We start from the raw sequence: 27,671 nt of genomic DNA, 5'->3' as shown, positions 1-27,671 counted from the left end.
CATATCCTCACATGGTCTCTCCTATCATTGCTACGCAGACGACACACAATTCATTTTCTCCTTTCCCCCCTTCTGAGGTGGCGAATCGCATATCGCATGTCTGGCAGACATATCAGTGTGGATGTCGGATCACCACCTCAAGCTGAACCTCGGCAAGACGGAGTTGCTCTTCCTCCCGGGGAAGGACTGCCCGCTCCATGATCTCGCCATCACGGTTGACAACTCCATTGTGTCCTCCTCCCAGAGTGCAAAGAACCTTGGCGTGACCCTGGACAACACCCTGTCGTTCTCCGCTAACATCAAAGCGGTGACCTGATCCTGCAGGTTCATGCTCTACAACATTCGCAGAGTACGACCCTACCTTACACAGAAAGCGGCACAGGTCCTAATCCAGGCACTTGTCATCTCCCGTCTGGATTACTGCAACTCGCTGTTGGCTGGGCTCCCTGCCTGTGCCATTAAACCCCTACAACTTATCCAGAACGCTGCAGCCCGTCTGGTATTCAACCTTCCCAAGTTCTATCATGTCACCCCGCTCCTCCGCACACTCCACTGGCTTCCAGTTGAGGCTCGCCTCTACTACAAGACCATGGTGCTTGCCTACGGAGCTGTGAAGGGAACGGCACCTCCTTACCTTCAGGCTGTGATCAGACCCTACACCCAAACAAGGGCACTACTTTCATCCACCTCTGGCCTGCTAGCCCCCCTACCTCTACGGAAGCACAGTTCCCGCTCAGCCCAGTCAAAGTTATTCGCTGCTCTGGCACCCCAATGGTGGAACAAGCTCCCCCACGACGCCAGGACAGCGGAGTCACTGACCACCTTCCGGAGACACTTGAAACCCTACCTCTTTAAGGAATACCTGGAATAGTATAAAAGTAATCCTTCTACCACCCCCATCCCCCACAAAAAAATGTAATAAAATAAAAAGTGGTTGTCCCACTGGCTATCATAAGTTGAATGCACCAATTTGTAAGTCGCTCTGGATAAGAGCGTCTGCTAAATGACGTAAATGTAAATGTAAGAGATCTGAGCCAAACATTCTCCATAACTAGAGCTGAAGAGACTTCCTGCATATCTCAGGAAGCTATTCATTAGAGAGGGCATGGAACCTTTTTCCTGTAGATAAGACTCCTCTCTATCCTAAAATCAGACATGACTAGAGAGAGAAGGCCGGGGCTCCATCTTCAAATGTCCAATCAAAATGACTATGATGATGGATAAATGTATGGAACCAATGGCAATGCCTTCCTTGAATTTGCCATACTTCAAGAACTGTCAAAAAAGACTCATCAGGATTTCCATTTGTAAATATGTTTTAAGGCTGTGAGTGTATGCATGGCATGGCCAACATGTGTATTGTGTTAATGTTTCATCACCTGAGTCACATTTTGAAGTGTTTTTACAGCACAGTGCGCAGGTGTTTTCATCACGTATTGTGTGTGTGAGATTGCCAGGAGATGTCTCATAGCTTCTAATTTTGGTGTGTAATTGTGGTGTTGCGTGTGGCAGAGATGGCAGCTCTGTCATTGTTCTGTCGGTCTACTCTCAGTGACAGATTCAGTGAATACATACAAACTGCATTTCTACTGTTCATGGAAGGAAAAAGAGGGCCCAATGGCTTTTCAAATAACAAGGCTGACAAGCTGGAATTCTGATAGTTTGTATGTGCATGACCCTCATGTGCATTGAGGACACATCTGGTGTGTGTGTGTGTGTGTGTGTGTGTGTGTGTGTGTGTGTGTGCGTGTGTGTACTCGCCTGTGAGTGACTTTCTTCCTAAAGATACATCTGTTGTATCATTTCTCAAAAGCGTACAGACATTAGAGCTCTCTTCATATAATGGCAGAGACACAGTGTACAGTAAAGTCTAACCATTCACACTATAATATCCCAGGAGTGGACTACACAACAGCTCTGTCTCACACTGACAACACTGAGTCCATGTGATGATACACACAAAGATCATAAGCCATGAACTTGAACAAGAGTCAAGACAGACAAACCATGCCATGAGGATCTATACATTATTGAGTAACAGCAACGATGTAATGCCAGTAATGCTTATGTGATACAGGAGGATGAAGCTGAGGTTGAGATTATGATTTGGAGAAGGTATGTTGATCCTACATCTATGCCTGAAGGCAACATCTTCCCGGAGCCATGTGAAGAGGCCCAGACCCACTGGACACAGACATCAGTTCAACGTCTAGTTTTGATTTATATTTGGTTGAGTCGTCAACTAACGTGAATTCAACATGAAATCAACAAAAAATGTCACCATGTCATTGGATTTAGTAAAAAATTTGGGTTAAAAATAAATAAAAAATGCCCTTACATCGATGGCTTTTTGCAAATCCAATCAGTTTTCCACATTGATTCAACGTCATCACATTGATTTTTTTGGTTGAAATGATGTGGACACAATGTTGACAACCAGTTTCTGCCCAGTGGGGAGCTTCTATAATAGACTGATGGATGACAGCAGAGCAGCCTATTCCAATATCCCACTGAACCATTTTACCTCACAGGCCTAACAGAGAGCCAGAGGACATGGATCCCACTTGAGCCTATATCCATTCTCTTCATATCCAGTGGATTTTCCATTCATTTGTCTCATCTAGCTTGGCTGGGTCGCCACCGGACCAGGTGTGAGCCTGAGTCGCAAGAATCTCAATGAAGATTGATAATAAACAGTGGTCTAAGTTGTATGGACTCCAATACACTTTGGTTTATACCAGAGCATAGCTGGGAGCTTTAGTAGTAGACAGTGGGAGAAGGTATAACTCACCTAGATAAAAAAAATAAAAACTCATTCTGATTGGCTGGGCCTGGCTCCCCAGTGGGTGGACCCGGCTCCCAAGTGGGTGGACCCATGGCTGCACCCCTGCCCAGTCATGTGAAATCCATAGATTAGGGCCTAATTAATTTTTTTCAATTGACTGATTTCCTTACATGAACTGTAACTCAGTAAAATCGTTGAAATTGGTGCATGTTGAGTTTATATTTTTGTTCAGTGTATAAGCTTGTTTTATTCCTTTGTTTGTAAACAAACACTGCATAGCCTCAAAACATGGTTAAAACTAGAGGATAACAGGTGACTGACATCTCTGCCTTTTTTGTTGAGTGCTTCTGCCTCAAATTAGTCCTTTTGGAAGTTTTTCCTTGGTAAGCCCTTCTCATGTTCAAGTAGTGAGTCATCATAGATAATACATTGTGGTGTGAAAACCAAATAATTTGCTTGTCATAAACTGCATTTATGGACCACAATTACTGGTACACATCAAGAGTTGAGACGTTTGTCTCTCCCAAGTTTTCTAAAGAAATAGTGGTCATATTCATAATATTGATGTAGTGATTCATGCATAACATGGCCTGAGAATTAAATCAAAGGATATTATGAAGCCCAACAAAAATGTAATAAGTGCCATATTCTGCACTTAAAAAATATGAACTATAGTAAAGTTTGTGTTTCTTACGGTACTTATTGTGAATGGAGGCTTTGGCTGACCACCAAACATCTCCGACACGTATACCTACTCACCTCTCCTAGTTCTATTGTCCACCCAGGACTCAGGGCCCACAGAGCCAGGACTCCCATCACAGAGCAGCTGACAGATTATGATAACACACCCACACTCCCTCTCTATTTCATAAGCACACACAGTAGAACCCTCGGTGGTGACCCCCGCCTCGCCCTGAAATTTGTGTATTAATGCTGAGAAGCAGGTCAAGCATTCTGAAAGTGCAGTAAAGTGAAATAATTGTCACACTGATTTACCCAGACGGTTTAGGGCTTACCACTCAGCTACACCCCCACATCTAAAGGCCCCACCCTCCGGCCCAGTACCATGACAAAAGCCCCCATTTCAAAGGCAATGGTCCCCGATCAGAGGGGAAGAATCCCTGTTTATGACTGACGGGCCCTGGGATGGTCAGCAACAGTATGATTCGTGCCCTGGCTAACGAAGGACCTCTGATGAGACTGTGTGTGGTGGTTGAAAGTCCCTTTGGGTTTGAAATATGAGTACTGGCTCCAGGACCTGAAGACCATCTGAAGACCGAAAGCCTCGGAGTAATACATGGAACCAATGAGCACATTGAGTAGGATCACTGTATTGTGGGGATACAATATGGTCCTCTGTATCTCTCCCCTTACCTTTTATGTAACAAGGTCATTTCACTAAAAGAGCAATACTGGTTGTGTCACCTGACCTGGATTTAATTAGAAGATCTGTCTCTATGTTCCATTCACAGCCATTGTAGATATCTACAGATGTACACTAATGAGTGGTGGAATCCCCCCCAAAATTGCAGCACAAATATCTGTTTGTCGTTTTGATCATATTGATACATTAAGAGTGCCTATGCACATGGTGGAATCAATAAGTACTTTTCAGGTCAACAGCTCTTCCTTTTGTGTGCATGGCAATGGGCTTTTAGAGCGGAGGACAAAAAGGCTGAAAAGGGTAAAGAGACAAATTGTTCATTCCTTGCCCCTGCTCTTTTCACGTTGTGACCGAGTGGCCCAGAGAGGAGGTGCGAGGGGGGCACTTAGTACCAAACCCCAAGTCTACTGGAGTGTCTGCTGACCTTTTCATGTGTTCCAGGGACACAGGCCTGAGCAGGGAGGCGAATGCTGTTAGCACACCATACTGGGGCGGGGGGGGGGGGGGCAACGTTTGGGCAAAGGTTTATGTTTTTAAGCCCAGTGGCAAATGTGAAGCTGCCTACAAAGATGACAGCTTCAGACATAACATCCTCCTATCAGAAATGATATGCATAGACCTATAGAATGGGTTGTGATTCAGAAATAGCTGGATACAGTGAGGGATAGGCAGTGACAGCTAAGGTCTATGTTAGACAGCAGCAGAGAAATCAAATGCATCTCAATTAAGCTTAATTAACCTCCTCATTAAGTGGAAGTGGTATGATTCTGTTTTGGGGGGGGGAGTGTTATTGGGTATTGTTGATATGAAAAATGGGGTTTGGGGAATCACCCAAGGATGGTAGTGACCCACATTTGGGGGGGGGGGGGGGGGGTTCTTCCCCAGTTGATCCCCAAAACCCCCTGGGCAGCCCACCTCATTGGTTCATTACCCGCGGTAAACACGCTTCTCCCCCTGCCAGTCTGTAGCGTCTGCAGCCAGCCCTGGTAAATACCATAGGCCAGATTCCTCCACAGCCCCAGACTCGTATATCGCTCTGCACTCTATCCATCTGTCTGTAGGGTAAACCCATGCCTCTTTGTTTGCCATGTCTACTCTACCCTCCTCCCTATGCCACTTATGGTTTGCAGCCAGGAAGCAACTAACCAACCAATAAGAGGGAAGCTTTTTGGGACCTTGACACACCTTATAAGTGCATAGTCATGCCCATGGGCCATCTATTGAGCGGAAATGTGCATAGCCACATAGGCCTACAGTACACACACTATGCCATACTAGACTGAGACAAAGGACTCCTTTCTTTGTCCTAACTGGTCTAGGCCTATGGTCCCTTGCCATTCAATCATTTGCATACAAACCAGTGCTGGCTGGTTCTCCTTTCTACCTGCAAGCATTTTAACACCATCACAAAGGTAGTCTCCTTTCACTTTGGGTTGAGGCCAGGAGCCATATTTCATGTGACAGTGCAACAGAGGTGAGAAATGTATTGTTACAATGTGTGCATCTCAAGCTGTTCTCTGGGCTAAAACCTGCCAAATATATAAAGCTCACCAGCCTCACCTGGTTTAATGTAGGGCCTACTTTTTTTATTTACCTCAGGGTGGTGGACGCAGGCTGAAGGGCAAAGTTGTTGTATGGTTTACTACATTACCTATGCCGTCCAGAAAAGCTGTCACTTACCATTATTCGGTTCCATTGCAAGGCTCGCGCTGTCCTCAGGCACGGGGTTTGGAATACTGCAGCTGTGCACAAATCGAAGTGATGTCTCCTCAGCCCCACTGCTGTGCATCAATGAATGTATACTGCGGGAATAAAACAAAAATGTCAATATTTACTAAATCAATCTGACACTAAATCAACTGAGTAGCTTAGCTGTTTCTCCAAAAATGTAGCTAGGCTAGTGGTAAGTTAAGTTCAGAAATATGTTAGTGTGATCTACTGGACTATAGTAGCCACAAGAAATACATTAAGCCTTTAAGTACTACTGAATACTAGCCTGACCTTGAACGCTCTCAAATGCAATCACACACAGACTATTGGGGATGTTAGGCCACTAGTGGCCAAAGCCTTAAGGCCTACTACTTAAAAAGTTATTTCAAATGCAAGTTAAAATACTAACAACAGCCATGGAATTGTCTCTACAAAAGACATGAAAATTGCCAGTTGGTCACAATAATGACATTTAAACAAATCTACAGACATTAGATCAATTTGGGCAACTTACATGTAAAACTCCTTTCAAACTCTATTTTCTCACTCTCTGCTCCAAAGCACTTGTTTCACCTATAGGCAATAACATTTACATGATTAACATATACATACAACAAATTTAAATAATATTGATCATTTAAAATAAAAAGTTTAGAATAAGGACACTTTCAAACACTGAAAAATGTAATGACACCAAAGAGACATGGACACATGCTGTAGGCACCATAGCGGTCTTCTCAAAATGGCTGATTGCAGTTGCGTTTTAAAGGGATAGCGGTAATTCATTTAACCCTTTTATTATCGCCCCATAGGTCCCACCTGTTACATTAGTTTCAGTACATTTTACATTTAAGTCATTTAGCAGACGCTCTTATCCAGAGCGACTTACAGTTAGTGAGTGCATACATTTTTCATACAGTAAAGGTTGAAAAAAAAAACTATGCATGATCTGAGTTCAAAACAGTGTCTTATCTGTAGACTAGCCTACAAACATATTTAAAATGCAGGGAGTTGTCATCATCATGCACTTACCTGTGCATGGTGAGGGTGTTCTGTAGCCTACCTGTGTGGATCACAGGATTCACAGACTGCATCAAAGTGCAGGGTTCAGGCGGCAGGTCAAGGATTGCTATGCTATGGCGCCACCAAGTGGGGATTATTTTGTTCTGCAGCCTTTTCCATCCTCTCGCGCCATCTGCTCGTGCGTGCATGTATAAGCACGTGACATATTTGGAGCGGAAAAGGAGTTTACCAGAATTCTTTCGATTGATAATTTGTGGAGTGCACAGGAGTCGTCAATTAAAAAATGTCGAACAGATCGCCTCAAGCCTGAATTGTAAAATATGCGTATAGCTTACACTCTACCAGGTAAATTGTTATAATTCTCCTTTCCCAGTCATGTTGTTTAGAGTTGTAGCTACCTGTCATTGCACACCTGTTGTAATTTCGGTTCACGTTTTAATGAGGTAGCTAGCCATCTACCCAATATACCTAGCTAGTGAAGTTAGCTAGCTACGGTCCATTTTCTGAAGTAAACAGGCACACTATGTACAGTGTAATGCACAAAATGACAAGTTTGAGAACGTTTACATCTTGTTGATTTGAACTAAGGTTATCGGAGTTTGGTCCAGACACGTCACGTCTGCATGCCAAACTTGCACGCGCTAACGTTACAGTAGGGTTTCACAGTATGAGTCAAAATAGCCATAAACCTAGCGGTCAAACAAGGAAATGGTTCCAATCGTTTTTCCACCATTTATTTTTCCCGAAGGGGATTTTAGAAACACTTAAAATAAGGGCTGTGTTTTGTGTAAACGTGACGTTTTGATAACCGTGTACGTCTCTCTAAGACCAGGTGACTTATCAATATATTCGCCCGTATTTAACCCCCCCCAAAATGAAATGCAAATTAGCTGCTAATGTGGCTATCATAAAGAACTTAAAATGCCATGATCATCTGGACTAGACTGCGAATCGAGGCAAAGGTAAGAATCTATGGATTAACTATCTAATGTTAGCTAAATTTAGTAATGAATAAATTGGCAATTTCTTTAAATTGACAATTATGTGCACTGTATTGTGCAAGTTTTAAATTGACACAGTACCAGTTAGCAAAGGTGTCAGCTAGATATGATGTGCTGGAGCTTGCAGGGATTTGTAGTCTTGCATGATGTCTACTTTGATGCTAATTGGCATTTTCAAATCTGAGCGTAAATAGAGCTGAATATATTGATAAAAGTCACCTTGTCTGAGAGAGAGTTACATGGTTATCAAAATGTCATGCCAGGGTAAGCCTACATGAAACACAGCCCTTATTTGAAGTGTTTCAAAAATTATATTTTGGGGAAAATGATTGGAACCATTTCCCTGTTTGACCGCTAGGTATTATGACACCTCCACTGTGGGGCTCTATGGCCTGCCAAGACATTTGTACTGGACCATTATGGCACAGGACAAAATGGGGTTGCTAGATAAAGCACCTCCTTCCCCCAACCTCAACAAACTGCACAAAGTGTCATAAGATACAGTTGAAGTCGGAAGTTTACATACACCTTAGCCAAATACAATTTAAACTCAGTTTTTCACAATTCCTGACATTTAATCCTAGTAGAAATTCCCTGTCTTAGGTCAGTTAGGATCACCACTTTATTTTAAGAATGTGAAATGTCAGAATAATAGTAGAGAGTGATTTATTTCAGCTTTATTTCTTTCATCACATTCCCAGTGGGTCAGAAGTTTACATACACTCAATTAGTATTTGGTAGCATTGCCTTTAAATTGTTTAACTTGGGTCAAACGTTTCGGGTAGCCTTCCACCAGCTTCCCACAATAAGTTGGGTGAATTTTGGCCCATTCCTCCTGACAGAGCTGGTGTAACTGAGTCAGGTTTGTAGGCCTCCTTGCTCGCACATGCTTTTTTAGTTCTGCCCACAAATGTTCTATAGGATTGAGGTCAGGGCTTTGTAATGGCCACTCCGATACATTGACTTTGCTGTCCTTTAGCCATTTTGCCACAACTTTGGAAGTATGCTTGGGGTCATTGTCCATTTGGAAGACCCATTTGCGACCAAGCTTTAACTTCCTGACTGATGTCTTGAGATGTTGCTTCAATATATCCACATAATTTTCCTTCCTCATGATGCCATCTATTTTGTGAAGTGCACCAGTCCCTCCTGCAGCAAAGCACCCCCACAGCCTGATGCTGCCACCCCTGTGCTTCACGGTTGGAATGGTATTCTTCGGTTTGCAAGTACCCCCTTTTTTCCTCCAAACATAACAATGGTCATTTTGGCCAAACAGTTCTATTTTTGTTTCATCAGACCAGAGGACATTTCTCCAAAAAGTATGATCTTTGTCCCCATGTGCATTTGCAAACCGTAGTCTGGCTTTTTTATAGCGGTTTTGGAGCAGTGGCTTCTTCCTTGCTGAGCGGCCTTTCAGGTTATGTCGATATAGGACTCGTTTTACTGTGGATATAGATATTTTTGTACCTGTTTCCTCCAGCATCTTCACAATGTCCTTTGATGTTGTTCTGGGATTGATTTGCACTTTTCGCACCAAAGTACGTTCATCTCTAGGAGACAGAACGCGTCTCCTTCCTGAGCGGTATGACGGATGCGTGGTCCCATGGTGTTTATACTTGCGTACTATTGTTTGTACAGATGAACGTGGTACCTTCAGGCGTTTGGAAATTGCTCCCAAGGATGAACCAGACTTGTGGAGGTCTACAATTTTTTTTCTGAGGTCTTGGCTGATTTTCTTTAGATTTTCCCATGATGTCAAGCAAAGAGGCACTGAGTTTGAAGGTAGGTCTTGAAATACATCCACAGGTACACCTCCAATTGACTCAAATGATGTCAATTAGCCTATCAGAAGCTTCTAAAGCCATGACATCATTTTCTGGAATTTTCCAAGCTGTTTAAAGGCACAGTCAACTTAGTGTATGTAAACTTCTGACCCACTGGAATTGTGATACAGTGAATTATAAGTGAAATAATCTGTCTGTAAACAATTGTTGGAAAAACAAGTTTTAATGATTCCAACATAAGTGTATGTAAACTTCCGACTTCAACTGTATGTTTTTTAAATTTCATATTTCTTTTTAGAGGACGAAATCGTTGTCAATGACCTGTGTTCCCACATCTTCTGCACACTACCTGTCTGCGCTCGCTGGAGTTCAACAATGTAATTCTGGAACCTGAATGCAAGGTACAGTACTGGCACCTGATGTCTGCCATACAACACTACATTAAATTGATGTTCACATACATAGTATTTCAAAAGGGGAGAGGCTGGAAATGCAATGGTGAATGTATACACTTCTTTGTATGTCTATGGGCCCTGTATTTTCACATTTACAGTAACCTATGTCAATGCCAATTTATACTACTTACCGGCAGGCTACTTGGCTGCAGTGTGAATGAGTAGTGTAGTTGTAATATATGAAGTGGTGTCCTGCAGGTTGAGTCCACTCTTCCATAAGGAGGGGTGGAGGGAATGCAGGTGGACAGCATGATCATCTGCCTCATCTACACTGCCAAAATGAACAAAATGAAAAGGTATACAACAATTTATTTCACACACTCAAAGTCCAGGTAGCAGATAATGGACCCTAACAGATATTTATATAGGTGGTGTATATTAACTAATATACATGGGTTCTAACTTTAAATGATTTGTTAGTTTACAATTGTATAATTTATGCTCCCCACATATAAAAACCACAAAGACTGCCAGAAAACCCAGAACGCAAGATCGTAATTTCTATGACTCATTTACATTACATTTACATTTACGTCATTTAGCAGACGCTCTTATCCAGAGCGACTTACAAATTGGTGCATTCACCTTATAGCCAGTGGGATAACCACTTTACAATGTTATTTTTTTTGTTGGTGGGGTAAGGGGGGGGGTTAGAAGGATTACTTTATCCTATCCCAGGTGTTCCTTAAAGAGGTGGGGTTTCAAATGTCTCCGGAAGGTGGAGAGTGACTCCGCTGTCCTGGCGTCGTGAGGGAGCTTGTTCCACCATTGGGGTGCCAGAGCAGCGAACAGTTTTGACTGGGCTGAGCGGGAACTGTGCTTCAGCAGAGGTAGGGGAGCCAGCAGGCCAGAGGTGGATGAACGCAATGCCCTCGTTTGGGTGTAGGGACTGATCAGAGCCTGAAGGTACGGAGGTGCCGTTCCCCTCACAGCTCCGTAGGCAAGCACCATGGTCTTGTAGCAGATGCGAGCTTCAACTGGAAGCCAGTGTAGTGTGCGGAGGAGCGGGGTGACGTGAGAGAACTTGGGAAGGTTGTCTTTTTGTTTTTGTCTCCCCACTTTGGTTCTGAAATCACCATCACCCACTAATTAACTTGTCATTTTTGCAGTGAAGTGTTTGAGCTAGTAATGTATCAATATTTATTGTTTATAAATTAGTTATGAGATATATATATATATATATATATATATATATATATATATATATATATAGCTCAACTTTGGATTTCACCCCATCACAAAATCAAATGGTTTTGATGTTTTTATGGAGAGATCCTCTCCTCTTGCTTCAGCCATGCAGTGCGCCTGGCAAAAGTGATTGCTCGTTAAGAAATGATCAACCCTGTATATCTAAAAATGACAAACTATTGCTGATGGTGAACCTGAACAATAAACATAAAATATATTGTAAGCCCTGTTCAGCAGGTATAGCCAGATGAGTTGTCTCCTGTAGCTTACTTTTATTCCAGTATTCTCTATTTGCACATCATCTCTTGCACATCTATCATTCCAGTGTTAATACTAATTGTAATTATTTTGCACTATAGCCTATTTATTGCCTTACCTCCATAACTTGCTACATTTGCACACACTATATATATATTTTCTGTTGTATTTTTTACTTTGTTTTGTTTTACCCCATATGTAACTCTGTGTTGTTTTTATCGCACTGCTTTGCTTTATCTTGGCCAGGTCGCAGTTGTAAATGAGAACTTGTTCTCAACTGGCTTACCTGGTTAAATAAAGGTGAAATAAAATAAAATTAAATAAAATAACACAATATTCAACATTGCATAGATAACAATAACCTAGCAAATTACATAGGTTGTCACTCAACTAATAAAGCTTAATATCACACAAGCCATTTTAGCATTTGAATGCTGAAGGTGCAGTACAGGTCAGGAACAAGATTAGGAACAGGCCACATACCTCACGAAACTGGGCACAGTGCATGCTAGCAGATCCCCCATAGACTTAGTCATTGCGCTAACGCTAGTTAGCATTGGCTCGCAAAACTACCTTTAACTTCCTTCACACTGGACAGAGACATAAAAATGGTATCCACTAATTCATCTGAATCTGGGGAAGTAGATGAAGGGCCTCATTGCCAAAATACCGAAGTATCCCTTTAATGTGTATTGGGCTTGACCATAATGGCTTTAATCAGGGCTGATCAAATAGTGAGTGGATGTTCCCATTCCTTACTATGGCTATTATTTTTCCTGATGTGTGAAGTGTAATTCCTGCATTGTCAGGAAGGGGGCGCTGGTGGCGGAGTGGAGGCGAGGATGAGGGCCCTGGACACGGCCATGCAGAAGGCCAAGCAGGTCGGACAGCACCCCTCCCTGAAGAGCTACTGCGACCTGGAACAGGTACGCACACGCTCTAAACTGCACCTCCTGGTTGTCGTGGCACTTCAAGGAAGACTATGTGTGTTTATGTTGAACAGTTGCTGACTGTATGTCCAGTCGTTTGACCTGAAGGGTCTGTCTCTGGGCTGAGGTAAGTCAATAAAGTTGACCTGAATTACAATTTGAACGCCCATAGCTATGTGGACTGACCTGAACTCTGCTACTGTAGTTTGAACTCACATCTGACCTAAGGTGCGTGTTTGTGTGTGTTAGCTGTATAGTTCAGCAAGATGAGCTGGTTAGGAGTCTGAAGGTGTGTCTGAAGATCAACATTGGGAATGCCAAGATGTAAGTCCTGTAATTGACAACAGATATATTATTATTTTTATTTATTTTTTACATGGTTTATTTACTACCTTCCTCTGTCTGACAGAGGAGCCGGTCCACATAGGAGAGCGAGAGGCCCCAACAGCAGGCAGTGCCCAACAGGAATGATGAGACCTCCCCCATCCAGCACCAGGGAGCCTGTTCCCCTCTCCAGGAGCAGGTAAGCTTGAGGATGACTACGCCTACCCGGGGCCCCTCTCCCAGCTCTGGCCCTCGCCCCTTCCCCAGATCCAGACCCATCTCAGACTCCAGACCCAACGTCATCATGGAGGAGATTGAACAAGGAGGAGGAGACAAAGGGAATTTAAAATCCAGCCATCAACTCACCACAGCCTCATCCAAAAAAGGTTAGTGACAATGTCACAGCAACATTTGGAGCAGGGGTCGGCAACAAGTGTTTTTTTTTTTTTTTTTGGCCCCCAAAAAGATTGTAGTTTTAAAATAGAATATATATATATATATATATATATATATATATAATAATAATAATAATAATAATAATAATAATAATAATAATAATAATATGCCATTTAGCAGACGCTTTTATCCAAAGCGACTTACAGTCATGCGTGCATACATTTTTTTTTTTGTGTATGGGTGGTCCCGGGGATCGAACCCACTACCTTAGCGTTACAAGCGCCGTGCTCTACCAGCTGAGCTACAGAGGACCAGAAATATATATATATATATACTGTTAGGATTTTATTTTTGGGTAAAAACAGGCTGTAAAATCACCAGAAATTCAGGTAAAAATGATTTTAATTCAGGAAAGCTGTTCCCAAGTAGTCCTACAAATAAAAAGAGACGTGGTTGTCTCAATGTAATCAAGGTATGAAATTATTCATTTTCAAATACAATCTGTTTTTGAGTTTACTTGTGGTCTATTTGCAATGTACAAATTATTATAATTATGTTCTGGCCCCCCGACCATCCGCTTGGACAAATATCGGCCCGCGGCCGAATTTAGTTGCCTACCCCTGGTGTAGAGAGCATGGCAGTCTGCTGAGGTAAACCGCATCCCATTACCCAGAGAATAATAATGGTTTTTCTTGGTTCCTGGTTGTAGTTATCCCAGCACACCTGTCTGAGCTGCAGCAGGCCACTGAGAGCCCAAAGGAACAGTAAGAAGATCCAGGAGGACCTCCCACCTGTCAGTCAGGGCAAAGGTAGAGGAGAGACGTATGTCTAGTCTGGATGCTGTTGATCTATATTTCACATGACAACATACACAACAATTTCTCTCTTGCACTGTCTCGCCCTCTCAGACCTGCGAGCAGTCGCTCCACCTGGACAGCCACAACGTGAATTAATCTCCTAATACCCGACAGGAGCCATGGCCATCATGACCATCAAGGTGACGCCACATCACACACCACACTGTTGACAGTCTGTCACCTCACTGTTGAGTGTTGTCGCATATTTCACCATCCATGATTTAACACGAGTCTCTCTGTACTAACCTTTTCCTCTCCTCTCTAAGAGAACACAGAGCAGCGTCTGGTGCCGGTCTCCAACCGGGCTGGGAAAGACGTCGGCATCGCAGACTTCCTGGTTAGTGAGGACTTCGCCCTGAAAGAGAGGAGGCCACGGTGAGTAACAGAACTCTGTGTGGATGTATGTTTGTGTTTACAGTTGAGTAGAAGATGTTTCCTAGGACCCATGTCTATCTACTGGCTCTACTTATCTGCCCTCTCTCTGTCCCCGTGTCCTGTGCTATGGAGCGTCCCCCATGCTTAAACTAGAGGAGTTCTCCAACTCTGACTCCAAGGGCCATCAAACGGGACACCTGACCCAGAAAACCAGACCCCCTCCTCTGACCAGTTAGTCTCTACCCCTCCCAAGCCGGTTACAGCTCATGAAGTACGCTTCATCACATTCTCACCTCCGTCTCCAGGCTTCTCACCTACATCTTCGTTGTCGTTCAGGGGACGCGCTGCTGCTCTAACTGGCAAACTGCCTTTCCACTCTGATGCTGTAAGTAGCAAGTTGGTTGTCTCTTCTCTCCACTCGCGTGCTGCATTCTGTTGTTATGTGAACGACTGGCTGAGCCAGGCTCGAGCCTTGGATACAGACAGTATTGCTCCACGCGCGCATCACTTGTTCGCTTACAGCCAGTAATGACCCAAACTCGCATATTAGACAAGCCCCCCCCCCCCCCCCCCCCCCCCCCCCCCCCCCCAAAAAAAAAAAAAAAAAAACTGTTGCTCATCTGATCTACACAAGTCACGTAGGTTACCTATTTTGGATTTAAAAGAGCGAATTCCGCCGAAAGGTTACTAGTTTGCATTCCTGGGACTCTCTGGATGGGATGATGCTCAGCAGGATCATGGTTCACCACCAACATGGCTCTGTAGACCAGGTTGTTGCAGGAGTGAGGGTTGGGTATGTTGTTTTAACATTACCCTGGTTTTAATCCTTCCTCTTTTTCTTCTAATAGTCATTGAACCAACACTATTGTCTAAATCCATCTGTGATTCTTCTAAGGAGCTGGTGTCATCTCACCTAGATCTAGAGGACTGGGAGATTGACAAAGAGGTACGTTTGTTATTCACAGTGCCATCTGCATGTAAGATATAGTTTAAAATTGCCTGTATGCACACTGCCATATATACTGCCAATTACATTTATTTATTGAGTGTGAGATAGTCAGTCATTCCCACTGCTGTGCTGTCTTGTCCTGTGTCCAGGGGTTGGATGACCCAAAGCCAGTACTGAGGGTGTTCTCCTACCCTGACCTGCCTGAGAAAGGAGAACTCTTCCGGGTCCAGATCAAACACCTCCGAACCCCTAACGAGGTACTATCCCTAGCCTACCTTAAATCTGAAATTATTTTTTGTGCCTTTGTGTGACATTCTTCTCTACTGTGTGTGTTGGTGTTCCTGTACCCTCTAGAGGGCAGTAGTGGGGAGAGTCTGGAGGAAGCTCTGAAGAGTCCTTGACAGGATGGACCGTTTGGCCATGTTCTCGGACTTCACCATTGGTAAACCAAAACACTAGCAACAGCACTATCCATGGATTAAACTTCACACCTAACCCTTAATGCTTTTACGACAACATTTTCATAGGGTCTTGTGACAGGGACTTATAACAAGAGAACACTGCTAGTTGTAGTGGTAATGTGCTGACTTGTTGATCCTGTGTCTCCATCTCTCCAGAGTACAGTGATGGGAAGTTGGGCTTCGCTGGTCTGAACCTTGTCAAGGTCCTGGTCAGACACGTGGTCTTTGGGTCTGACGACACCCTGCCCACACATACCTCACTGTGGGCCCAATCATAACTGAAGATTGGAGCATAAGTCAATCCCATCGATATGCAAAAGTTTGAGTTATGGGAAGGAATAGGGTGGCTTTTTTCCCCTTCCAATTAATCTTTAGTCCGTTTTCACAAACTCAACCATTACGAAACAAATACGCAAAAGTAAAACCCGGCCCATCAGTTCCCTTGTAAGGCCATCAAGGTGCGAGTGGCGGGCTTCAGACCCCCCCCCCCCCCCAAACTGGAGAAGGAGCGCCTGTCCTGCCGGCCAGTGTGGAGCATGAAAGCTGCCCTGGAGATGATCGGCCCTGCTGCACTGCATCCGTTACCGTGAGCAACATCTGCCTTAGTTACCACCGTCATATCAGTGTCAGTCATAACAAGCTGGATACACAATGACACTGTGTAGTTATGGTAGTGGATTATTTGCATGCACTGTCACTGGCAACATTGGTCTCTGCACAACCAGGGCGATGGCAGCAGAAATCTCTATGTATTGTGGTTATTCACCATATACCGTTCACATACCAATTAGGTCATTGTCCGGTTAGCCATCTCAGCCAATCATCATAATGGTGATTAATGAAGCATGTGTAGTTAATGATAATGGTGTTGTCTTAGGCCACTGAACTGGAGCTGGCTGTGTTCCTGTATGATGGGGATGGAGCTCTGGTCTGCCTGCCTCTAATTAGAAAGGACTGGCTGACTTTGACACTACAGCAAATGTCAAAAGGTGGGTTTGAATCTCACTCAGGAGTGCTTTTCAAAGAAAGTTTAACATATGTTAACACTGCTCAGTTTGGTCAAGCTAGCAATGTCAAGTCTTTCTGTAATCTGCATATGATATCTAGTACTTCTCTCTGCTTTGACCCCTCCAGAGATGTGGACACGTTCTTCAGTTTAATGTTTGTTGTGCATTGAGATTATGCTGCCTGAAAGATTTAAGTACTTTGTGATTCAACATTTTATTTTAAGTTCAGTTTTTTTTTTGCAGAATGTGTAAAGAAGCCTCATGGGCTAAGCACTTTATTTTCTAAATATTTTACATCTGAAATACTGTCTGAAGTTTAATTTTAAACAATACCTGAATGTGCACACCAAGTGATTTGATAAACATTTATTTTACAAAAGAATGTACAATCAACTAAGAAAATAAATATGAATTTGACATTTTTACAAATAAAATAGTCACACACTACATTCAACTCAAACACACTAAAAACCTATTTGTCAAACAACTCTCACCAACAGAAATGTTCAAAGGTGCTTCAGCCTTAGTTCCCATGACAATACCTCATATTGCATAAACAATCCTAGGGCCTGTTGTCTATGACAATGTTGCCATGCTTGTCTTTAACTCTGAGGCGTCCGGTGGGGTAGCGGGTCTCCTGTCTGCCATCTGTATAGACCGTCTTCAAAGTGCCATCTGGGTACTCCCTCCTCTTATAGTCGGCTGTGTGGACCTCCTTCTGGCCTGTGTTGAACTGGATCGCCTTACTGCCATCCCTGGAGGAGAACATAAGGACAGTGGTGAAAGATACCCAAACAAAACCACTAACTTCACGAAAGGGGCAAAGATTGGGAACTCCTCATCAAGACCTTTTAAATGATCAGATGCATGCTAGAGTTAGTGTAGGTGACATTTAGATAGATACACAGGGGTTTGAGCTCCATGGACATACAAGTTAACTTGGATGATGGTCCCGTCAGTGAGCACACTCTCTTCCCTCCCATCTGGATACAGGTTTTTGACTGTCTGGTCAGGGAATGTGATCTCCTTACGGCCATCCGGGAAATGCTTCTCTGCAGAAGGAAATTAGGACTTATACACGTTTTGGGTCAGAACAGTGGTGGAAGAGGGGATCATTTAAGTTTAATAATAAAACAACGTTACTATCGAATAAATGCAATCAAAGTCTCACCAGTCTGGTTGTTGGGGAACTGCAGAACCTCGATGCCGTCAGGATAGGTGGTGTGAGTGGTCTGAGCATCAGCATAGTAGTAGATCTGTAAGAGGACCATATTAGTTGAGATACTTACACATAGATCTGGGATTCATGCAAGTCTAATATACAATTTACACCACTGAATATGAAAAGGTGTTGCGCTAAGGCCAGGGAAGGGTCACTGTCAATGACTTACCACTCTCTGGTCAGCCATGACCTGCTTGATGTCCCCGTTGAAGAAGGTGACTTTGGCTGTCTGTCCGTCCGCTGACACCTCCTTCCTGGTCCCATTGGGAAAGATGATGAGTCTCCCTCCACAGGCCAGAACCCTCTCCATCTAAGACAAGAACACATACCCAAGTCAATGGAAAGCACTGAGCTTCTGAAAAAGCACTACATAAATCCAATAATATAATCTATTAGCAAGACAATACCTGCTTTGCGTGACAAACTGAATTCAAAAGTATTTTCACAATTTCCTCCCAATCCTTCTTCTCACCTTTCCATCAGTGTGGGTGATGACATCCTGACCTGGCTCTTGTTGGTCTTTGACCTCGGTTGTCTCAGTCTGCAGACCTCGAGCCCTCTGTGGGTAAAGCCAGACCGTGCATTCAAACACCACAGCAGCACTCCACAACAAAGGTGGTATATACACAGATCCTATTAAATTACTAATATGTAATTCTATAGGTGCATAGCAGTGTTGAGCTATGCTGTGGCAGTGCTTTCATTAAATAATCAAAAACGCCAATGATTTATGTCAGATGAAGGGTGTATCATCCTAACTCACAGGGGACAGGTTGTGTGAGTGGTCGTGGCTCTGTGCTGGGTGGTGGCTGCTGGTCAAAGATGCTGGTCTATCCTCTGAACTGTAACTGTGAGCGGGGCTGGGTGCTAGTGTAGGGCCTGACCTCTTCAGGATGCCCCTGATACCTCCTGTTAAAGACAGACAATGTAGAACAATACCTCCACCTATAACTGAATACTAAATAGTCCATTGTAAATATCATGATCAGTCCATATTGCAGCTACCTTCCTTGTACCTTGAGTGGAGGGGCTGTGTCCTGATGGGCTGCCTTTTGAGGAAATGCTGCTCCTCACCGTGTCAGGAGGACTCTGAACAAACAAATACACACTGCGTTAGGGTTGTCATCCGGAGTCCAGCACAGGACAGAGAATTTAACGACCATCAGAACACAGAGACTAAAACGGGAAAATCACAAGATGGTGGTGGTAGTAATGAATCTAAACTCACTGCCAATTTGAGGCACCTGGCTTCAAGAGCAATGTAACTGTCCAACGGCCTGGGTCCCTCCCTCTCTCTCTCCTCTCTCCTGTCTTTCTCTCTTTCGCTGTCTGTCCCAATCTTCCCCCAGGTGCTGAGGCGTAGTTTCTCCAGGGTGCGGACCTCGTCTCTCAGGTCACTGTTGTCTGAGCTCAGGGAGTCTATCTGCTGCCGGAGACGGCTGTGTGTGGTGGACCAGCGGCTCTCTCTCCGCTTCAATTCCTCCTGCAGGGAACTCAGCTGCTTCTTCATGGCCTGAGGGCGACGGTGGCAGGGTCAATGGGGGTTATAAGACCTCTTCAAAATAAAGGGGGAAAAGTGTCTCTCACCTGGATCTCGTCGCGCTCCCTCTTGTCTGGTATGGCTCTGGCGGCGGAGGCGTGCTTCTCAAACACCTTGCGTTCCTTCTGCAGCTTCTTGGTCTCCTCCCTCTTGAACTCCTCAAACCTGGCCAGCTCCTCAGCCTTCCGCTGCTCAAACTCTGCCCTCTCCTTCCTGGAATAGAGACAATCTATGTCAGACACTTTTATACCCAAGATTAATCAATTTAATATTGTAGAAAACCATAGACGGGTGGGTTGTTTAGCAACAAAACGCCTTGGGGCAAAAGAGACAAGGTTGGCTAAAGCCCTATTTGGATGGGATTCGTTTTACTGGGGGAGGTTGGGTAATGTAATTATGTGCACGAGCACAAAACACCACTCCAAATGTTTATTGAAAACGTAAATACATTTGCACACTGATCATTTGTCTCTCAACATTACAGTTGTAGGTTAGCTAGCTAGCGATTTTTAGCACGACGTGGTCCTCTGTAGCTCAGCTGGTAGAGCACGGCGCTTGTAACGCCAAGGTAGTGGGTTCGATCCCCGGGACCACCCATACACAAAAATGTATGCACGCATGACTGTAAGTCGCTTTGGATAAAAGCGTCTGCTAAATGGCATATTATTATTATTTTATTATTATGAGTCAAAGCACCTCAAAACAAGACATTGTATCAATAAGATGCAACGAGGCGAAATGAGCCACCTACGATTCCCCACATGGCAGCTTCTTGTCATTGTTCCATAATCATAAAACCACATAGCGTTCTGCCTCTGCGGTGCGCGCGCATTGTTTTTGTGACGTTGTCAGGCAATCCGTCTATTGAGGGAAACCCTGCCCATTCCAGTTCAGACTAAATGTTTGTTACCCGAGTTTCTCCTGGTTCTTCTCGTTCTCCTGTCTGAGTCTGGCCAAGGCAGCATTCTCTGTCCTGAAACGTTCAATCTCCAGCTCCAGCTCCAGCAGCCTCTCCCTCAGCTGCCTGGACTGCTGCTGCTGGCCTGACCACACACGAAACAAAGAGTTTTATGCTGGTGCTACCAACTTTGGAAGGGAAAAAAAGTCAGAGCCCTGCTGTTGACGTACTCCAATGAGTTAAGAGTGTATGCACTGTGTCTCACCTGATCCGTCCTCAGTCTTCCTAGGCTCTGGTTGAGGTGGGGGAGAGGCCTGGGTTTTGGGCTTTAGCGAGGGGAACAGCCTGGCCATGAGCTGGGAAGCGGGAGGAGGATCTGGCTCCTGGTTGGCTGCTGTGATAACAGACACCCTCTCCAGCTCCGTCCCTTTGGCCACAGCCACCTTTCTCTTCAGTGTCCTCTCTGGGGGTGAAATGTCATTCACTGTTGCTGTGGGAGTGTGTCGGTTTCCTGTAGCAGCGCCTCTTGTTCTGCTGTCATCCTCAACGATGCTGCCAGCCTCCTCCAGGTCGTTCCAGGTGTCGTCATCATCAAACACCAACAGACCCTCGTGGTCCCCCTCTTCTCTGTCCTCCAATAGGGTGGAGTCGTCAATGTCACTCTCCCTGCCCTCCTCTGCCTGGCCTGAGCCACCCTCTCTGTCCTGATATGACCTCTTGTCGTATGGAGGGTTGGATGCAGGGAGCGGGTTTTCCCAGAGGTTGCTGGAAAAGGTAGTCTGGTATGATGGTCGGGCTACTTCCTCCCGATCCCCGAATTCAGAGCTACTGCGGAACAAGACGTCAGCGATTTCCTCATGTTGTTTGACGTCGCTCACTTTATCTTCCTCCTCCTCCTCATCATCCTCAGTGGCTTTGCTGTTTTCCCTCATCACAACCTCCTTTGCCCTCACAGCAGATACTCCTGGTGATTCAGATGAGCTGGTCCCTGTGCCTTGGCCACTTCTACTGGTGCCCCCGCTGTGAACCCCTTTAGGCGGCGAGGGGGATTTGATGGGCGTGGAGGAGAGGCGTCGCGGGTGGCGCCCCCTGCTGCCCTGAAGGGGGTGTTGCTGGTCCAGCTGCAGCACCTGTAGGTTTACATTTATTAAGCAACAGTGTAGATAGGCTCAGTGGCTAGTTCAGTGTTTGCGCTGCACTCATTTTGCTGTGGCGCTGCGCCACGGTAAAATTGTTGACACCAGGCAAAAAAATATGAAAAATATTTCTGCTGAGGTGCACTTTGAAGATGCTAGAACAGTCCACATTTACTTTCTCTGCAAACAAAACAAGTAATTTATAGAAAAATCAGACAACACCATAATAAACAAAATTTTTAACCCAGAGTTTTTAGCAGTGGCATGGTTAAGCATGTTACCGCTCTGCAACTAGCAGTGAGTGCATAGGGGAGAGTGGGCCTATAGTAACACCGGTGAGACGTAATATTTTTAGTTGAGTAGTGGCAACAAGGGAAAATGTTGGGGGGGGAATGGTGACATTAAGTTTCTGTGAGAAGTACAGGCAGGGGGCGTATTACACCGGGTGGCAAGTTACCTTAACAGGTAGGCCTACATTATATTCACTGTGTTTATGCATGTTTTTTGGGACATCAAATTCATCAATAGGATAACAACTAGTTAAAAGATCACATTTGGGATCTGACTAATGATCAGCCCAATAGGGTAAATGCAGATAGGCAACCCATGCTTCAGCCTATTTATTTGCACTGCTGCATCTGTTGGGCTACAGGTAATAATGTTTCATGCTAATAGAATACCTGATAACATGGACCATGCATAGGCTATATACATGGCCCAATATGTTCAAATAATTTTACAAATGTGTTATTGGGCTCATTCTGGAGGTGAAAAATATATTTTAGATGGTGTCAGTCAGCATACTTTTATTTTCATTCATTTTGGAGTAGAATGTCCTTTTAAAAACAGTCACCAGAACTGAGCTTCTCAGTCCTTCTACATAAAAATTATAGGAGGGACCCCCTCCCCCCTTCAACTCCGCTCCACGAAACACTGGGCCAGTTTATTAGGTACACTACCCTGTTCACGGAAATTGTTCGCTCCTACAGACAGTGAGTCAGTGAATATAAAACAGGCTGACAGACATTCAGTTACTGTTCGATTGAACTAGAATGGGCAAAACAAGTGACTTAAGCGACTTTGAGCGTTGTGGTATGATCGTCGGTGCCAGGCATGCTAGTTCCAGTATCTCAGAAACAGCCGGCCTCTTGTGTTTTTCACGCACCACAGTGTCTAGGGTTTACAGAGAATGGTGCGACAAACAAAACATCCAGTCAACGGCAGTCCTGTGGGCGAAAACAGCTCGTTGATGAGAGGTCGAAGGAGAATGGCAAGAATCGTGCAACCTAACAGGCGGGCCACAAACAGGCAAATAACGGCGCCGTATAACAGTGTGCAGAACGGCATCTCAGAACACACAACTCGTCTGTCCTTGACACGGATGGGCTATTGCAGCAGATGACCACACCAGGTTCCACTCCTATCAGCTAAAAACAAGAAGAAAAACAAGAATTGAGGAGTGGAAAAACAATCGCCGAGTCAGGATTTGGCGTAAGCAGCATGAGTCTATGGCCCCATCCTGCCTGGTGTCCACGGTACAGGCTGGTGGTATAATGGTCTGGGGAATGTTTTCCTGGCACACGTTAGGTCCCTTGATACCAATTGAGCAACGTTTCCATGCCACGAAGAATTCAGCCTGTTCTGGAGACAAGGGGGTGTCCACCCGGTACCTAATAAATTGGCCACCGAGTGTATGTGAAACATACATAAAATGTTAAGCCATTCATTATAAAAATACATTACAAACCTTCATGACGAAGGATGAGTTAGAGGAGAAGGAGAGTTCCTCGGCTGCCTGCTCCAGCAGCTCAAACTCCCCCAGCTCCACACTCTCCTTCTGACGGTCACAGTCCCAGTGCTGCAGCTTCTCCTGGAACGACAGCTCAAAGGAATACTCCGGAACACCCGAATTTCCCTCTGCTGCTCTATCCGGTCTCAATGGACCACTTCCATTCCTCTGCAGGGCTCCAGTCCTCTCTTCAAGCCCAAACTGTTTAGTTACAGCTGCAGGAGTTCTACTCACAGGCTGAGAAGTCCCACCCACCTTGTTACTAATCACCTCCCTTGGCCTTAGACAGTTAGTCATCTCCACGTTCTGTCTCTGGTGACTGCCCAGGACTCTGGGTCTCACTGCGGCCGGCTTGGCTGCCTTGCCCTCTGGTCTGACACTGTCCAGGAGTGGTGAGCACGGGTCTCTTGGTCTGTTCTCCTTGTTGAGCACAGCAGTCTTGCGCTGTACGGGTGGGCGCTGACTGACCTTCTGGGTGGGCTCTGAGGTCCAACGGGTGCTGACCTTGGCCTGGGGTTTGGGATCTTTTTGGGGTCTCCCTCTGTTGGGCAGAGGGGCTTTGCTTCGGTTGGTGAATCTGGAGAGGCCCTCCCCTCGCCTCAGGAAGGCTCTCTTGGTATTAGCTCTCGGACTGGCTCCCTCAGCTGCCTCAGGGCTCTGTTGGAGAGACAGCTTAGCATTAGCAATGTTCCATGCAAAACAAATGGAATGGTCCTGTAGCTCCAAAGACCACCATACCTAAATCAACCTCAAAACTTGTCATTTGGGTGAGCTACCATTTTAGTTTATCCACAGCCCATATTTAGTGTAGTGACAATAGGGTTTGTCTCTGACCTGCTGCTGCTGGGTGGTCTTCAGTCTCTGCTCCTCCAGCCTCAGCTGTTCCTCCAGGAGCGCCTCAAACGTCTGCTTCTGCCCCCTTATCCCTGGTTTAATGGGCCTAGAGACGACCATAGAGACACGGGAGCACACAGCCAAATCATTTCTTTGTATTCTGTGCTGTCAGTTGACTAAGAATAGTGAAATAAATCATGTTAGACATTTCCATCTCAAATATGAAGTTAAACATTTACCTGTCCTGTGAGTCTAGTTCACAGTCATCTCCTCTGTATGCTTTGCGGTCTGCAGTCATAGAGGGATCAGAATGGGGAGATAACGTGACTTCCTCATCCTCCTCATCACCACCCCTATGATCAGCATCTCCACTCAGCTGATGATGTTTGTGTGGATTGCTCCATGCTTCTGTCCCTGTTTGAGTACAACAGAGGTTAAGTCCATCCTCATGTAAAAGCACTTTTAAATGCTTTTAGGCACCGGAGCACTTTTCCTACCCAGTTTTTGGTCCTGTTCCTCCACTTCCTGCTCCTGGCCCCTTGGCGGCTGCCGGAATGTAGGCCCCTGTCTACAGAGCTGGGAAGACGCAGGCCCTTGTGGGGGGCCTATAGGGAAGCTCTTGGCTGCTGGGGGTCTGTGAGAGAGGGGGGAGCCCCCCAGTAGAGTGTTCTCTCCCCAGTCTGCTCCCGTCAACCTGGAGGTCTCTATGTAATCTGTGAGAAATCACAGTCTTGTCTAAATCAGAGGTGTCAAATTCAATAACTGTAGCTACAGTGAGGGGAAAAAAGTATTTGATCCCCTGCTGATTTTGTACGTTTGCCCACTGACAAATAAATGATCAGTCTATAATTTTAATGGTAGGTTTATTTGAACCGTGAGGGACAGAATAACAACAACAAAACCCAGATAAACGCATGTCAAAAATGATATAAATTGATTTGCATTTTAATGAGGGAAATAAGTATTTGACCCCCTCTCAATCAGAAAGATTTCTGGATCCCAGGTGTCTTTTATACAGGTAACGAGCTGAGATTAGGAGCACACTCTTAAAGGGAGTGCTCCTAATCTCAGCTTGTTACCTGTATAAAAGACACCTGTCCAAAGAAGAAATCAATCAGATTCCAAACTCTCCACCATGGCCAAGACCAAAGAGCTCTCCAAGGATGTCAGGGACAAGATTCTAGACCTACACAAGGCTGGAATTGGCTACAAGACCATCGCCAAGCAGCTTGGTGAGAAGGTGACAACAGTTGGTGCGATTATTCGCAAATGGAAGAAACACAAAAGAACTGTCAATCTCCCTCGGCCTGGGGCTCCATGCAAGATCTCACCTCGTGGAGTTGCAATAATCATGAGAACTGTGAGGAATCAGCCCAGAACTACACAGGAGGATCTTGTCAATGATCTCAAGGCAGCTGGGACCATAGTCACCAAGAAAACAATTGGTAACACACTACGCCGTGAAGGACTGAAATCCTGCAGCGCCCGCAAGGTCCCCCTGCTCAAGAAAGCACATATACAGGCCCATCTGAAGTTTGCCAATGAACATCTGAATGATTCAGAGGAAAACTGGGTGAAAGTGTTGTGGTCAGATGAGACCAAAATCGAGCTCTTTGGCATCAACTCAACTCGCCGTGTTTGGAGGAGGAGGAATGCTGCCTATGACCCCAAGAACACCTTCCCCACCGTCAAACATGGAGGTGGAAACATAATGCTTTGGGGGTGTTTTTCTGCTAAGGGGACAGGACAACTTCACTGCATCAAAGGGACGATGGACGGCGCCATGTACCGTCAAATCTTGGGTGAGAACCTCCTTCCTTCAGCCAGGGCATTGAAAATGGGTCCTGGATGGGTATTCCAGCATGACAATGACCCAAAACACTGGGCCTAGCCAGTCTCCAGACCTTAATCCCATAGAAAATCTGTGGAGGGAGCTGAAGGTTCGAGTTGCCAAACGTCAGGCTCGAAACCTTAATGACTTGGAGAAGATCTGCAATGAGGAGTGGGACAAAATCCCTCCTGAGATGTGTGCAAACCTGGTGGCCAACTACAAGAAACGTCTGACCTCTGTGATTGCCAACAAGGGTTTTGCCACCAAGTACTAAGTCATGTTTTGCGGAGGGGTCAAATACTTATTTCCCTCATTAAAATGCAAATCCATTAAACATTTTTGACATGCGTCTTTCTGGATTTTTTTGTTGTTATTCTGTCTCTCACTATTCAAATAAACCTAACATTAAAATTATAGACTGATCATTTCTTTGTCAGTGGGCAAACGTACAAAATCAGCAGGGGATCAAATACTTTTTTCCCCTCACTGTACCTGCTCCATCCAGCCTGCTGAGTAATAACACAGCAATAATACGGCAATAACACTGAGTGTGATTTCAGTACCTGCCCCATTCTGCTGAGCCACATGCACCATGCCCAGTAACCTTTGTTGCTCCTCCTGGAGATGGACGAGTTCCTCCAGCTGGTGGGCTTTCAGCTGCTCCTGCATGTGCTGCTGCCACTGCCTCAGCTGTACACACAGCACATACAGTACCCATAAGCACCGCTACAACACTAGACGTAGGCCTACCTATCTGGAAGTGACAAGCCATTCCAAACAGTCATCATGAATCTCAAATATTTTATGAACCCATTCAATACTGTTTTCTTACCTGTTCAAGTTTGAGCATTAGGGGTAGGTCCTGAGACTGCTCTACAAACTTCTCCATACTGTCCATCTCTCCAGGTAATGTCAACCCTTGAGACACTGTATGCAGTCCAGCAAATTGTCTGTCAGACAAAGTCCTATCCCCCGGTCGCTGATTCTGTTGTTTGCTCAATTCTGTCCCGGGCTCAGCATAATGGACGAGGGAACTGACACTGAGGCAACTGCTACTACTGGAGACCGGGAGGGGAACAAACTGAGAGGCAAAGGAGTCATTCACGTCCCGGGACCTCCAGACAGAGCTGTGTCGAAGAGACTCAGCCAGGTCCTGGGAGGCGTTCAAGATAACCCCGGCACGGGAGCTGCTCGGCATCCATCGGGCAAGGAAGTTTGTTTGGGACTGCTGAGCCTGCAACCCAGCTGGAGATGACATGACTTGCTCTCCAGACAGGGCTAATCCGAGATTAGAGCAGATTTTAGAGACAGGTCAAGAGTAAGAAGGTGTGCTCCATTCAGCATGCAAGATCAAGTGGCTGGTTACCTAATTTAGCTAATTATACTACATGTCACATTGTGGTTAGGCTTTACCTACAGAAAATTACAGTTTAAAAGGACAGTTGTTAGCAACAGCTTAATACCTGTACTGTAGTTTGCTAACAGTGCATTTCCACATCAAGACAATTTACACAGTAACGTTAGTCGCAAGAAGT

General features: G+C 45.0%; 2 protein-coding genes across 2 annotated transcripts; one reads left to right on the top strand and one right to left on the bottom strand.

Annotated features, from left to right (window-relative positions):
• The first annotated feature begins 7,137 nt into the window (after positions 1 to 7,137).
• LOC311129598 (uncharacterized protein) lies at positions 7,138 to 16,377 on the top strand. The gene is made up of 14 exons (XM_084161939.1): positions 7,138 to 7,247; positions 9,986 to 10,088; positions 10,341 to 10,438; positions 12,398 to 12,514; positions 12,767 to 12,841; positions 12,927 to 13,227; positions 13,947 to 14,046; positions 14,146 to 14,234; positions 14,361 to 14,700; positions 14,775 to 14,854; positions 15,365 to 15,415; positions 15,568 to 15,675; positions 15,773 to 15,860; positions 16,036 to 16,377. Exons 9-13 carry the CDS (start codon positions 14,610 to 14,612, stop codon positions 15,806 to 15,808), a joined length of 366 nt encoding a protein of 121 aa, XP_084018065.1. The 5' UTR covers positions 7,138 to 7,247; positions 9,986 to 10,088; positions 10,341 to 10,438; positions 12,398 to 12,514; positions 12,767 to 12,841; positions 12,927 to 13,227; positions 13,947 to 14,046; positions 14,146 to 14,234; positions 14,361 to 14,609; the 3' UTR covers positions 15,809 to 15,860; positions 16,036 to 16,377.
• A 928-nt stretch (positions 16,378 to 17,305) lies between these two features.
• LOC311129597 (centrosomal P4.1-associated protein-like) lies at positions 17,306 to 27,394 on the bottom strand (the record flags this gene model as incomplete). The annotated part of the gene is made up of 17 exons (XM_084161938.1): positions 17,306 to 17,641; positions 17,818 to 17,938; positions 18,058 to 18,142; positions 18,278 to 18,418; positions 18,581 to 18,667; positions 18,872 to 19,017; positions 19,125 to 19,197; positions 19,337 to 19,621; positions 19,696 to 19,861; positions 20,559 to 20,691; positions 20,812 to 21,676; positions 23,430 to 24,128; positions 24,306 to 24,411; positions 24,545 to 24,719; positions 24,803 to 25,018; positions 26,700 to 26,826; positions 26,969 to 27,394. 17 exons carry the CDS (start codon positions 27,392 to 27,394, stop codon positions 17,449 to 17,451), a joined length of 4,044 nt encoding a protein of 1,347 aa, XP_084018064.1. The 3' UTR covers positions 17,306 to 17,448.
• Between the last annotated feature and the right edge of the window lie 277 nt (positions 27,395 to 27,671).

The sequence above is a fragment of the Coregonus lavaretus genome, assembly GCF_964263955.1.
Source record: "Coregonus lavaretus genome assembly, chromosome: 5".
Classification (NCBI taxonomy): domain Eukaryota; kingdom Metazoa; phylum Chordata; class Actinopteri; order Salmoniformes; family Salmonidae; genus Coregonus; species Coregonus lavaretus.
This window is presented reverse-complemented; position numbering and strand designations above follow the sequence as displayed.